The following is a 15402-nucleotide window of genomic DNA, read 5'->3' on the forward strand; positions in this document are numbered from 1 at the left end:
TGTGGGATCTAAAACTCAGAGACACAGACAACAGTATAGTGGTTATCAGAGGGAAGGGGGAGTGATAGAGGGTAAAGACGGCCATATATATGGCAATGAAAGATAATTTGACTTTGGGTGTGGTTACACAATGCAATACACATATCATGTATCAGAGTAATGTACACTTGAAACCTATATGATCCTATTAACAAATCCCACTTCAATTAATTTAATAAAAAGTAAAAAGAGGAAGGTCAAATGCTACTGAGAGTAGAGTTTGATAAAAATGGAGAACAGGTTATTGAATTGGTTTGTGACTGTTTAAGCCTGAGTCCGCCGAGAATCAGATACAGAGACAGGATTTCATGCCTGAGAAATTTATTAGGGAAAATGCTTGTGACAGAAAATCTGGAGGAAACTGGAGGCAGCTGAGATGGCCATTAATATGTGACTTAGGTCAGTTCTCAGGAATTCTCAAGCTGTTGGGGAATCCTCAAGTCAAAGTTGGCCATCATAGAAGTTCCATGTCTCCCAGGAACTCACCTGCCTTAGTATCCTTGCTGCACTGTCATTAGGCTCTCCTTCATTCTAACATAACCTCGCTTTCATACAGGTATCCACCCCATGCCTAGCTCCAGGTGTGTGCCAATTAGAAATGCTGATTTGTGCATTCCCCTAGTGACAAATAATGATTTGGGGATGGGTAGCTGTCCAATGAAAATGAAGGAAATAAAATTCTACAATTGAAGCGCTAGCCTGGGGATAAAACCAACATTTGGAGGATGGCAGAGGCATAGAGACTCATCCAACATGACTCTTGGATGCTGTCATCAAGCATCTGAATTAACCAAACTTGATGCCTGCCCTTTACCTGAAATTTTAAGATAATAAATGTCCTTACTGTTTTAAGTGATTTTTAGTTAGGTCTTTTATTGTTTGCAGCCAATATAATCTAGGATACTGGTATTCCAAAGGGAAAGAAATTCCACTTTTAGTCACTATCAAAGCACATCAACTGAATATTGGTCTTGTCCATTTCATGGATAAGGAACCTGATGCACAGAGAGCTTAAGTAACATGCCCAAGAAACACTAGCAAAGTTGGTCTTGGCCTTGGGTACTATAAGAAACTCTTTAGCTCTATTTCAATGGTGGACAATACTTTCTTGTCTGAAATAAATGATCTTGCAATTGTACATAGTGATGAGATAGCCATTTGTAATGTAAATATGGAAACTCCTCTGGGATGTTTGGAGACTCTTCTCCAAGGTAAGTCCAGGAACTGGGCTTACTAAGAAGTTGAGCAAAAGTCCATTTTGATTACTCAAGAAGATGATTCTGGGCTAGAGAGTTGCAATAGTAGACTCCTACTTATTTAAGACACAGCTGAGATGATTGGGAAGTAGAGCAACTCATACATAAAAAAGCAGGTGAGGGCTGGCACTGGTTTTTATCACAAGTTTGGAGCCCAGTTTAATCAACTAAATACCTTACTCCTTTATTGTCTGAGAAAAGGCTTGATAAAGAAGTTGAGACACCTAAATATTGGGAAGCCTTTGATAAATCAAAAGGTAATTTGGTAAAATACATTTAAACTATTCCTGATTATCATATTCTTTGTAACAACAGAAACTTTGAAGCAAGGACTAGAAGCTATGTTCCCTCCTTTTTTAAAAATATGACAATGCATTGTCTTAAATTTAGCATCTAGAGAAGCGGTTCTCAACCTGTGGGTCGTGACCCCTTGGGGTCTCCTAAGACCATTGGAAAACACATATATAATTACATATTGTTTTGTGATTAATCACTATGCTTTAATTATGTTCAATTTGCAATAATGAAAATACATCCTGCCCTAACCCGTTTGGTTCAGTGGATAGAGCGTCGGCCTGCAGACTCAAGGGTCCCAGGTTCGATTCCAGTTAAGGGCATGTACCTTAGTTGAGGGCATATCCCCAGTAGGGTGTGCAGGAAGCAGCTGATCGATATTTCTCTTTCATCGATGTTTCTAACTCTCTATCCCTCTCCCCTCCTCTCTGTAAAAAAAAATACAATATATTTTTTTAAAAAGAAAATACATCCTGCATATCAGATATTTACATTACAACTCATAACAGTAGCAAAATTACAGTTATGAAGTAGCAACAAAAATAATTTTATGGTTAGGGGTCACCACAACATGAAGAACTGTATTAAAATGTCGCGGCATTAGGAAGGTTGAGAACCACTGATCTAGAGAGTTCATGGTTAATGGATTATTGATCTCAATTGAGGAGACATATTTAGAAGGTAAGGTTGGGCCAATGGAGGATTTTAAAATCTTGTAAAAATGTGTCTGAGGGAAACAAATCACAGAGCTACAAGCATAATACTGCTTCCACTGGGTTGTGGCTGAGCTCAGGCACACAAGGTAATATCATAGATGAACAGAGGTAACTCTGTGAAACATGTGACCATCCCATAAACTCCATAGTAAACCAGAGAAATGTCTGACTGACTCATGGCTTTTCCATGTTATATTTGGGTTGAAATTTCATGTTTTTGTATCTTGGCACTGTGACTGGAAATTGAATTAACTTAGAACTTAAGGGCATTGTTGGCAGAAAAATAAAACCCTTTATGACACTGCATTTTTAGGTTGTCCCTTCCTTTTTATAATCAGGAAACTATTGTCTATACTGCTAATAACATTTCTTCAGTGTCTTCTATGTACTAAGTACAGGGCTTGGCAATTTATATGATCTCATGTGATCTTCAGAACAATCCACAGGGTAAATACCAATATTATCCCCATTTTTAGGTGTGGCATTCAAAATATTTAATCACCTGTGTGACATAGGCCCTGATCAATCAGAATGGACACCTGTAAACAATTAGTATAGCCATGCGCATGCATGTCAATTGAATATTGGCCTTATCCTTTTTATGGGTGAGGGAATCAAAGCCCAGAGAGTTTAAGTAACCTGCCCAAGACATACAGCCAGCAATGGAGCTGGGGACTTGAACTCAGGTCAGTGGATCTCCAAAGCCTTCATTTGGCTCTTACCACTATGCTGTGCTGCATAACTTTCTACTACAGAGGGAAGGCTGACCTATATTTTGATGCTTAATAAAGCTGAAATATCAGCTATTGAGATTCAGTATTTTTCCTAATTAATCCAAAACCCTGACCTATATATCACCCCCCTTTTAATGTTGTAGAGATGGACATGGCTATCAAATAAATCCAGCATTAATATCAAACACATAGAAGGCATGTCACCATGTGGTGGGCATAGCCTATTCTGAGGAGATTTAGGACTTTTACTTACTGCCTTAGGATTTTGGGGGGAGATAGGAGTTTGCAGGGGTGGTGGTTGTTAGGTCAAGAGTAGGATAGCCCAATGTGATTTCTCCTGAGTAAAGCATACATGTTAAAATAAAATTACCCATTGAATTCAGCAACATTTGAATGTTCCTAATTATAGTTTCATGATAATAAGGTAGGGAGGAAAAACATGAGGGTGAGGTGGTTGGTGGAGGACCAGTGGTGATGGGGGATCCACACACAACATGAGGATGAGGAACTGAAAAAAAATCTGGTCACATTCTGCTGAAATCTCCTATAGTTTTTTTCAAAATACTGCAATTCTTTCCTTGCAGTTTCAGCTGGGGCTCAGAGTCAGGGCCCAAGTTTAAGCAACATCAAAGATTATTTTTGAAAAAAAGTTTCTTTCCTCATGGAATTCTTAAAGGGTTTGCCTTGTCTCATGTGTGAAGCACTGAATCTGAGCTGAAGAGAATTTATTTTAGGACCTTAAGTGGACTTGGGCTCACACACCTATTGCCTTAGGATGTGATTGATGTCTGTGTAAGTTTCCAATCCAGCCTTGCAGGCCCAGCTCTGGGGTGCACCGACCCTCTGCTGGAAGTCTCAGTTGCCTCAATGGCAGAAATGTGCTTTCTCCTCTTAAATCTTGTAGCACTGCTCCACTCCCTGCTCCCACTCTTTTCAGAGTAGTCATTGATTAGTTGTCATTGGGTTTTGTCTCCACTGTTTTTTAAAATATATTTTTATTGATTTTTACAGAGAGGAAAGGAGAGAGATAGAGAGTTAGGAACATTGATCAGCTGCCTCCTGCATGCCCCCTCCTGGGGATCAAGCCTGCAACCAAGGTACATGCCCTTGACCGGGATGGAACCTGGGACCGTTCAGTCTGCAGGCCAATGCTCTATCCACTGAGCCAAACCAGTTAGGGCTGTCTCCATTGTTGAGACTGGCTCTGTTCTGATTGGTTTGCTTTCTTTGGGCCTGTCTGAGAATAGAGAATTTACTAGATTTCTTAACTGCAGAGCCAAGCCTTAATGCCAAAAAGGGCAAATGACATTTAAAAAAGGACCCAATCTAGTATTTGCTAATTCTTGTTCATTTCTCTTGGTACAAACACTTAGAACTAGGGAATAACAGAATGTTAGAGTGGAGGCTGAGCAACAGCCTTTTTATCCCCTCTACTGGCTGTACATACTTTTTCATTTATAAGGAAAGCATCTTTACTGAGTCTCATGGCAAGAAGGTATGGAATAGAATGTATATTCTTACAATTTAAATAAAACAGTTGATTGATTATAGAGCAATGTCAAGGAGAAAACTGGCAACATTGCTTAACTGTCAAGATTCTTATATTTGAGTATATTTGAGAGGTAGCAACATGGGGGTAGCTGGTTTTATTTGTCTGCTTTGTTTTGTTAGCATCTATTTATTCGCTCACAATAATATACAGCCCCTGGATGGAGAAGGGACAGAAAGGGCCATGACAGGGTGAGATGGGAGGGGTGGAGGTGCCTGCTTCCACGGGGGCAACTTTTTCAAATAAGTCTGAGGGCTGTATTAGGAAGCTGGGTAGGTTGCATGAGGTTTGCTCATCAATTTTCATTTTGCAGCTATGGAGACTGCTAGCTTGGAGGAAGAGAAATGGCACATCCTATGTTACTTATTTATTCTTTCAAATTCAGTTTTTATTGAAATTCTTGGTTCTTAGCAGCAGCTAGACAGGCAGGACTAGAGGTGGGAAGGAAAACAGGAGCCTTGCTGGTCATAAGTGGTCAACTCTCCCATTTTCCTCCTACTTCTTTGCTTCGAGGCTAGACTCATATCCCATTCCATAGGTGGTCCCAGCTTAGGCTCAGATCACAACCCCTAGCACAGTGACAGATGAACTGCTACAGGCCTGGAGTCTGGTAGTTGGTGGGTGTATAGGAAACACCCAGCATTTTCAGGTCTGCCTTGGTTGTTAGGGGTCTTTCTCCTGCCACCTCCTTTGCACCTTCCCTCTTTCTACTTCTGAATGTGTAAATGTCAAGGTTTATAGGCAAATCAAAGCAAATGTTTAATGTACAGAGCACTTTTTAGCTACTTGGTACTGGGGATGTGGGCGCATAGCAGCCTTGCCTTCCACATTTGTCTCCTCCCACTGCCTCCACATGAAAAGTAGTAAAGGACAAGGGCTCTCTCTCCCCTGCCTCAAGCAGTGTTCTGCTCCAGAATCCAGTGATTTTCTGTTGCCCCTTAGGCCATGTTAAATCCTTTAGTAAGTTTCTTCATATTAGTCTCTGCCTATAAGCCATCTTCTTTTAGTCATTCATCTACATTTTTCTGAGTACCTACTGTGTGCCAGTTGTTGGACTTGGCATACAGAAGTGAGCAAGACAAGCATGGTTCCTAAACTCATGGAGCTAACAGTGTAGTGGGAGAGATTATTATTACAAACAAAAAATAATTCTTATAAATGAAGATAATTGTGCGAAGGTTGGGCTGGAGGGTGATGTGGGAGCACAGGACAGGACCCTTTACCTTGGTTGCTTGCCTTTCCCGGACAGCTTGGCTGGAGTGTGGCACTTCTACAACCCCAACTCTCCTGCCACAGACCAGAACCAGGCTGCTGTGCTCTACTCTCAGGGGCTCTTTACATCCAGGTTTGCCTCTCACTTGAGGTCCTATCTTTCTTATTGGGAAGAGACTGTAGATAGGAAGGCAAAAACTTATATATTCCCTTGACTTCTACCATGGCACATGCAGTCCTGACCTGATCCTGGAAAGGGAGGAGGGGCTCTATTCTGAGATGGCCCTATTGCAAGTCCTTGATGTTTCCTTGATGAAAACCAGGGCCAGGGCATTGAGGAGGCTGGAGTGAGCAGACTCGGCTGTGGGGGGGGGGGACGAGGGGAAGGGCGTGAGGCCAAGGCTGATTTACTTCAGCTTGTTATTATAGAGCCCTGAAAGATTCATCAGCTTCAGGAATTAGAGTAGTGAGGGCAGTTCAGCCGCCAGGCCTGAGCCTCAGCAGGGAAGCTCTGCTCACACAGTCTCCTTCAATCTGCTCATACCTCATTTCTTTTTTTCCCCCGGAACGGAGATCAGTCTAAACAGCCCATAGGTCAAGGAAAAGTATCCCTGGAGAGTCCAGTTAAATCCCTACTTCCTGCCAGTTACTCTCTTGGCTCAGGTTGAGTTCACCAAATAGAGAATTTCAATTCCTCACTCTGCAACTGAATTTTACAGCTCAGAAAAGGGGTTGCCTTTTGCTCATTTACTTATTCTTATTTTAGTTAGAACCCAACTTTTCTAGTATCCATACAGTATTCCAATTTACTGAACAAGAAACATCTATTTACTGTGAAGGGTAATCAGATGACTCTTAACTAGTTGTGGAGACTTCTTGAGCTGTTTAAAGGACAACTCTCTAAAGGAGTGAATGAAATCAGGTCACACTCAGGCTTATTAGTGCAAACACACATATCCTACTCAAGGTATTATACTGATAGATTATAAGGGACTACAAGGACTGGACCATTTTTAAGGAGAAAAGATGAGGAGAGAATTACTAGAAAAAAGAAATGGAACCAGAGGAGAATCAAATGGGAGCTGGGGGTGTTGGAAATAAGTGTGCTGAGTGGAAACTCCAAAAGTGCACAGGGACATACAACCAGGCATTCTGGCTTTCTGAGGACACTACTGTCCCCCTCTCCTCACCTACAATGAAGAGAAATCAAGATTCGACCACAGGACTTCCAGCACTGAAAGCACACCCTGGCTTTTGTACCGTCTCCGAAGAAGGCATCCCAGGAGCCCAGTGCCACCAGGCTCCCGGCTCTTTTTTGCCTAAAACGCGGGGGTGGCGTCTCTCCATCTGATCTGAGTGTGAACGGGTTTGTTTTCATTCATTCATTCCAGAGCCTTTACAGCAGTCCAGGCATTTTGGGACTCCCCAGAGACACTGCCCTCCTGAGTAGAGTAGTGGAGTAAGATACTTGGTTCTTTCCCCCTCATTTCCAAGCTCCCCGGGGCTGCACTCAGCCTAGTCTAAGCCTGTGTGTGGCACTGAATACACGTTTGGGGAAGGAAAACTGGATGAATGAAGGAAGGCTGTTCAGCCAGCCTTCACTGGTTTCTCGCCGGTGTGAGCGCCCGGTGAGCTTGAATTTTTATTATTTATGAATAAAAGATTTAAGTAAAAAACACACACAACAACAACAACAAAACAAGGAGGAAAAAGCATAAAACAACTTTATCAGTCCCAGGAGGACGCGGGCATACATACTGCACCGAACGTCATACACACACACACACACACACACACACACACACACCGCCCACTCACGCGGGCATTCCTTCTTTCAACGCTCCAGCTCATTCTTTTTACTCCTACTTCTCTCCCGGATCAAGCGTTAATCTGCGAATCTCTGACCAAAGGAAAAAAAAAAAGTGGGTGGGGGGATCCTGAAGTAGCAGAGGGAGGAGGAGGTGGAGAAAGGCGGGGAGGAGGAGGAGGAGCCCAGCGAACCAGAGTCAGAGGGACTGGTGGCTCCGGCGAGTGTGCAGCCCTGGGGGGAGCCGGCGCTCCAGGCTGGGAACCCGTCTGCCAGTACCCCGCACCCCCACCCGGAGTCTCCCGAGCCAGCCCGCTCGCCCACTTGTGCCCCGGGGCCTGCTACACCCTGAGCTGGGGCCGCCGCTCTGGGGCGCTAGGGCCAAGGGCGCCACTTGTGGCGAGCCCGACGCGCCGCCAGGCTAGTTCCCCGCGCTCGGGATGCCGTTCTACAGGCGCACGGTGGTGCCTCAGCGCCTATGCCCGCGCAACCCGCCGCAGCCGCTGACGGAGCTCCGCGACGTGAGTCACCTGGCCGCCCTCAGCCTGCTCCGGCAGCTCGCTGACCTCTGTGGCCACTCGCTGGCTTTGCTCGAGGACCTCGAGGGGCACCTGCTGGCCCTGGGGCGCCGCACCAACAGCCTGGCCTGGCGCATCGTGCGCCTTCGCCGCCGCCTTCCCTGCCGCCTGCTTGGCCCGGAGGATGACCAGGATGAGCTAGGTAATAGCGCGCAGGAGGCTAACGGCCCCGCGACTACCCCGCCTCTGGGGGCGCCAGTGAGTGAGCCCCGGCTCAGGGTCCACCCTTCCCCCCGCTCTCCCCGCTCCTCCTCTTCCCTTCTCTCTCTTCTCCTCAGGGAGTTAGGGGATCCCGTTTCTCTGACTCCCCACCCACCGCTCTCTCGCTGTAAGCTGTAACTTCCTGCTCCTGGACCCGGCTGCGGGGTCCTGAGTGGACCTGTGACCTCGGGACTCCTGACCCTGGGTTGGCGGCCGCCTCCCGGGGAACTGAGGGAGGAAGGCGGGGGTAGGAACCACTGGGTCCGGGACAGCTTCAGCGACGCCCCCAGGCCCGTGGCGTCCTCATCTTCGAGGCGTCGGGAACCAAATGGCCGCGCTGGTGGAAGTCTTTGCTCCAGTCCAGGAGCCCGACCACTTCTGAAAGCGCCCCCCAGCCACTGGCCACCTACGTGACCACAGGAGCTTGGTGGCGGTGCCTACCGACTTTAAACCTGTGCAACTTCGTGCTTGAGTGTGATCACGGCTCCCACTCAGAGGTGTGTCTTGAGCTCCCACCAGCCTGCGTCTTCACCCCCACCCCCACCCCAACCCAGAGTTTAAGCTGCTGCGCCAGGAGTGGTCAGAAAAGGTTGGGAGGGAAAAAGAGACTGGCCCCGGCTTCTCTGATCCTCTACCCTTGTTCACAGATTTGCTTGAAAAAAACCATTTAAAGCAACCGTCATCAGTTTCGTGATGGTTTTAGGAATCAGCCATGCCCGAGAAACCGGGTGGTGCCCCCTTTGAGTATGCAGAACCCATGAGAGGGTAGGAGGGCAATTCGAACCCTTATCCTTTATTACTTTGGACCCTAACACTTTGCATGGGGAATCCTCTCTCCATGGAAATGCACTGATCTTTTAGAGTGTGGCCTTTTGCTGAGAGCAAGGGGGCTGAATATGCTGGAAATGCTGACCACAGCTGGGCATGTCAAGTACCAGGGCCAATTGGCACCATCAGAAAGTTAGGGAAGAGCAGTGTGGTCAGAAAGTTTCAAATGGGGGCAGAAGATGGCTACTGGCTGACTTTTGAGTGCAAGTCTCCAGCTGTCTTGGGAAAGAATTGCCTGGGTCAACCCCTACCCATTGAAGACCTCACCTTGCCCCTGCCCCTTCTAGTAGGACAGGAGTCAGAGGCCCTGGAACTCCTCTTCAAAAAGGTATTTAACCTTTAAGGTGGATGGTGAAGGGCACTGGTGGAGAAAAATGAACCAGATCTTGTGGGAAAAGGAAAGTGGAAGATACAGATGACTGCCAGATGGAATGTGGACATGGGACCAAAAACCTCTGCATGGCAGGGGACCAGGAAAGCTGGGGACCTAGGTCTGGTTAGATCTCAGTTAACAAAGAAGGTAAGAAGATCATTGTTGATTTTTTTTTTCTTGCTGGAGTCCCACTGACTACCAGATTAGCCTAGGAGAAATCTGATAAGTCTGCTTGGGGAGTAGTTTTTAAAATCCCACACAGCTCACAGAGAGCCACTTACTAAGTTTAGCAGGTTAAGGACAGCGAAGAGGCTGTGTGCTTCCAACTTGGAGCTTTCTGCCCGTTTATTGGGGAGCCCTTTCCATATGAGGGAAGGCCTGGCTTCACCAAGTTGCCTTGGGACCTAACCCTTTCCAGTGATGTGCTGGGTTAGAAAGAGATAGCTTTATGCAGTGGATATCTTTTTATTATTATTGTTGTTTAATTCTCACCCAATTATGTGCTTTTATTGATTTTTTAGAGAGAGAGGTGAGGGGGAGAGACATTGATGTGAGAGAGAAACATCCATTGGTTATCCACCACAAGTGCCATATATGCATATAAATTCTTTGGTTAATCTCTTTCTAGTCCTCCTCCCCCTTCTCTCTGAGATTCGTCAGTCTTTTCCATGTTTCCATGCCGCTGGTTCTATTTTATTCATCAGTTTATTTTGTTCATTAGATTCCTTGTTCATTTATTTTGATTTTTAGATTCATTTGATAAATATGCATTTATTGCCATTTTATTGTTCATATTTTTGATCTTTTATTTCTTCTTCTTAAAGAAGACCCTTTAACATTTCATGTAATAATGGTTTGTGGGGATGAACTTCTTTAGCTTTTCCTTGTCTGGGAAGCTCTTTATCTGACCTTCAATTCTAAATGATAGCTTTGCTGGGTAGAGTAATCTTGGTTGTAGGTCCTTACTATTCATTACTTTGAATATTTCTTGCCACTCCCTTCTGGCCTGCAAAGTTTCTGTTGAGAAACGAGCTGACAATCATATGGGCACTCCCTTGTAGGTAACTAACTGCTTTTCTCTTACTGCTTTTAAGATTCTCTTTTTGTCTTTTACCTTTGGCATTTTAATTATGATGTGTCTTGGTGTGGGCCTCTTTGGGTTCATCTTGTTTGAGACTCTCTGTGCTTCCTGAGCTTATATGTCTATTTCTTTTATCAGGTAAGGGAAGTTTTGTTTCATTATTTTTTCAAATGGATTTTACATTTCTTGCTCCCTCCTTCTCCTTCTGGTACCCCCATGAGGCAAATGTTGGTATGCTTGAAGTTGTCCCAGAGACTCCTTACATTGTCTTCATATTTTTGGATTCTTTTTTTCTTTTTGCTGTTCTGATTTGGTGTGTTTTTCTTCCTTATATTCAAAATTCTTGATTTGATTCTTGGCATCCTCTACTTGACTATTGATCCCTTATAAATTATTCATTATTTCAGTTAGTGTATGCTTCATTTCTGACTGATCTTTTTTTATGTTGTTGATGTTCTAAGTTCCTTAACATTCTCACTAAATTCCTTGAACTGATCATTAAGTTCCTTGAGTATCCATATAACCATTGTTTTGAACTCTGTATATGGTAGTTTTCTTGCTTCCATTTCATTTAGCTCTTTTTCTGGAGATTTCTTAAGTTCTTTCATTTGTGACATGTTTGTCTCCACATTTTGGCTGCTTCCCTGTGTTTGTTTCTATGTATTAGGTAGATCTGCTATGTTTCTATGTCTCTCAGGCTTGGTAGAGTTGCCTTGTGTAATAGGTGTCCTGTAGGGTCCAGTGGCTCAGCCTCTCCGGTCACCTGAGCTGGGCGCTCCAGGTGTGCCCCTGTGTGAGCTGTGTGCAGTGTCTTATTGTAGTTGAACTGTGATTTATGTTGGTGTCACTGGGAGGGATTGACCCCCAGGCCAATCAGTTGTGTGGATCAGCTGAGACTACAGCTGAAGAGCTGCTGTGCAAGAGCCACCCCTATGGAGATGGACTTGCTTCAGTGGGGCTTTGGTGCTCACTGAGTCGCACCTTGAGTGTGTCACTCACGGAAGTAGTAAGGTTGTAATCCGGTGTGGTTTAAGTTGACCAACTTGGTACACTGGCTCTGGGGTCTTCCAAGAAGTGCAAAGTCAGCCTCTGCCTGTACCCTGCCTCATCATGAGTTACAAAACAATCTTCAGATGGCTGTTACTTCTGTTGAGTTTGGAGGTGCCCAGGAGAGGCCAAGTTGTGAATCAGGGCAGGCTGCCACTAGGGCTGGGCTTGGGACCACTTATTGAGAGGTATGGGGCATGCTTGTTTGCCCCATACCTCTCAATAAGAGGTATGCTTATTTGAGAGATTGTTTGAGAGATTTTAGGGAAGTCCAAAGCATAAGACAAGAGAAGCCAGTTGTATGGAAAAGGCACTGGAAATCGCTTGGATGAGCCTGTAAGTAGAGAGGGGCAGGATCATAGGGAATCACCAGGGTGGGGAAAAAAGTGTGAGCCAAGTTGATGGAGGTTCATCAGCCTGTCAGCAATATGGCAGGAAGGGCTCAGCAAAGGAACCCTGGCCTCTGTCAGCACTTTTGTCCAGGAGAAAGCTACCCCTCAGTTCTTGCCCTGATGCCAGACAATTTAGTTCCTCCACTTATGTCCCTGGATCCTTTCAAGCTGCCGCTCCAGTGCTGGAGCTCAGGGGGAGTGAGTCCAAGTAAGTCCATGTGGGGGCCCTTTAAGAGGAACTGCCTGGAACTCCAGCAGCCTCTGTCTCACTCAGCCACATTTCCTGCTGGTTTTTACAGCCAGAAGTTGTGGGGACTTTTCTTCCAGGCACTGGAACTCTGTGATAGGGTCCTAGTGTGGGACAGGAACCTCTTGTTTTGTAGGAAAACCTCCATACCCAAGATATCCCTCCCGATTTTAAACCACCACATGTGGATGTGGGACCAGCCAGGTTCCAAAATTCGCCCTGCTTGTCCTCCCCTCCTACCACTCTCAATGTGCTTCTTCTTTAATTCCCTAGTTGTTGTAGGACTTCTGTTCCACTAGATTTCAGGTGGTCCTGAATGATGATTGTTCTGTATTTTAGTTGTAAGTTTTGATGTGGTTGTGGCAAGTACCATGTTTGCCTATGCCACCATCTTGACCCAAAGGTTGAGGGAGCAATTTTTAGGATAAATTGCATTGGTTTGGTTTCTTTGAAGTTTTCAAGAGTTGAGAAAGTAGCCATCTCTCATCTTTGGTATAGGCATTTGCCTTTGATAATGTACTGTCTTTGGGCTCAGAAGCACTGAGCAGTCTGCTGCATAAAAAGACCACAGCTACCGTTTTGGCAAGAAGGTTTGGTTTTCCATTTTCTGGTCTAATGCCCTACCTTAGACTCCCCTTGAGATTCCCACTGCACATTTTTCTCTTCAGGAGCTTTGAATGTGTAGCACTTAAATTAGGCCTTCTCAGCAATGATCTAAGCATAAATGCCAAATACAAAGAGAATTGGGGAGCATAATCAGTGTACCATCTGGCCACCTCTTTGTCGATCTGACATAAGCTTCAAAAAGATGTTCAGCCCAGCTGGTGTGGCTTAGTGGTTGAACATCGACCTATGAACCAGGAGGTCATGGTTTGATTTCTGGTCAGGGCGCATGCCTGGATTATGGGCTCGATCCCCAGTGTGGGGCATGCAAGAGGCAGCCAATCAATGATTCTCTCATCGTTAATGTTTCTATCTCTCCCTTTCCCTTTCTATCTGAAATCAATAAAAAATTATTTTTAAAAAAGGTGTTCAGCAGGATGTATATTATATTTGACCCCAGATAAATATCCTTTTTTTTTTTTTAACCATTGTCAGGTCTTGCCCTTTTTTTCTTCTCTGTGTCTTTCCTCCTAGCACTTTTACTCCTTTAATAACCATTTTGCTGGTGGTCAGCACTCCCAGCCAGCATTTTACCCTATATCCTTTATCTGGCTAGATTCCCCCCAAATTCTTTCTCTACCTAATTCTTCAGCAAGGAGGCGGGAAGGATGTGGGAAGGAGAGAAGAAAGTTTGGAAGCAACATGGCCGGGGTGAATGACACCTGACAGGTCAGCAGCTTGTAGCCTCTTTGCAAGGACAGCTTGATTGCTACTACAGACTGAGTAATGGCAAGTCAGGCTGGCCCATAGCCTTCAGGATTCTGGCAACAGATTGCTGGCTGATTTGAGGCTCAGAAGTCAGAGGGGAGGATAGTGAGAGGAGAAGGAGAGAGAAGAATAAAAAATTGATGCTAAAGGAGCCCAAAGTGCTCCTCTACACAATCAGGGGTCATGCCTTCATCATCTTCATGGTTACAGGGGTAGGACTTGGGCTGGGCTGTTTGCCTGGCAATACCCTGTCCTCCACTGAAAGCTGTTCTTCGGTAACTTGAACCCCTTTGAGACTACCCTAGAAGCTCTTATAACTGGCATGGGTGAGAGGAGAGGGACTGCTACAGGACTGTATTGGGCTCTCTAGTTGTAAGTCTGTGGCTGCTGCCAAACCTTTGGCATGGCCCTTCTTATAAGTTGAGTGTTTCCTTATATCTGGCTTTGCATGTGGCCTATTTTATTGCATTTGTGTCCTGTACTCTGTACTCTTCATCTCAAGAATGGTATGGTCAAAACCAGTGGGAAATAGCTCCCTGCCTGCTGCCATATGCTGAATCAATCCAAGCTCTCCAATTCCTCCCTTGGAGATCTATTTAATGTTTGTAGGTGCTTGGATGATAATTACAAAAGCAATCAGACTATTGGCCCAGGGGTATAATATCTCCTGTGTGAGCAAGGAAGTCACTGAAGTACTAATCAACTCTAGATATGTTTAATAACACTGGGGAGCTATTGTGCTACACTAGCCCATGAACTTGCTGTGGGAAAGATGTTCTGTTCCTCTTGTAATTATTTTGGCTTGAATACTGCCAGTTGGATTGATGGTGGAAACCCCCTCTTCATCTTTATGTCAAATTCCTGTCTCTTGATTTTCCAACTTTGTGGCAACTCTGGCTCCAAATCATTAAGGACAGCTGGTTTATTTATATTTAAATCATAATTCCAGTGAGAGGGGAAACCATTGTAAATCTACATGGAGATGAAAAACTGAAAGCTGCACCTCTAGACTATTTTAGATGAGGGGTCACAGACCCTAAATCTGACCGTCAAATGGGCCATGCTTCTGAGGAGGAGCATGGCCTGCTTGAGTCAGATGGAGCAGGGGGAGATTTTGAGGACTTGGGACAGTGGTATGACAGAGTGAGGGGAGCAGTCCCATTTTCTTTTTAATACCATTAAATTTCTGGTCTGCTTCATGGTATTTCCATGTGTTGAAAACATCTTTCTGGGAAATATGGACACCAAAATGCCCACTAGAATATCCTCCACTTTAGAAACAAGAAATTTAATCTTCTCCTATTTTAGACACATGAAGAGCTAAAGTGATAAAAGTGTCAGGATGACAGAATAGTAGAGTAATAGAAGAAGATACAAGTTATTGCTCTTTGGCTCAACTTTGACCTTTATGAAGTTGATTAGGTGTCAGGAGGAGAGTGATGAATTTAAATCATCTGTCCCTGTACTTCTTTGGCTTGTGTGGAGACTAGATGGCACCAAAAACACTTGAATACTGAGTCCCAGAAAAGGGAAGGGACTTGTCCAAAGGCACCCAGCCTGATCAAGATCTTTAGTAACCCTAAGGTCTAAAAAAGACTATAGTGCCTCTCCATATGTAATTGCAAATGAAAGCAATACAAAACCTTCAAATAAAATGTGGGTTTTTTTTGGAAATTA

The 15402-nt window shown here is 44.7% G+C and overlaps 1 protein-coding gene across 1 annotated transcript in view; it reads left to right on the forward strand.

The window, feature by feature from the left end:
* Positions 1 to 8047: 8047 nt before the first annotated feature.
* Positions 8048 to 15402, forward strand: part of NHSL2 (NHS like 2) — a gene marked incomplete at its 5' end in the record, with an annotated part of 301359 nt that continues 294004 nt past the window's right edge. Inside the window, 2 exon segments of the mRNA XM_081080867.1 lie at positions 8048 to 8360; positions 8363 to 8383. Coding sequence (XP_080936993.1) covers positions 8048 to 8360; positions 8363 to 8383 — 334 coding nt within the window.

This window comes from Myotis nattereri (genome assembly GCF_964212035.1).
Source record: "Myotis nattereri genome assembly, chromosome: X".
Classification (NCBI taxonomy): Eukaryota; Metazoa; Chordata; class Mammalia; order Chiroptera; family Vespertilionidae; genus Myotis; species Myotis nattereri.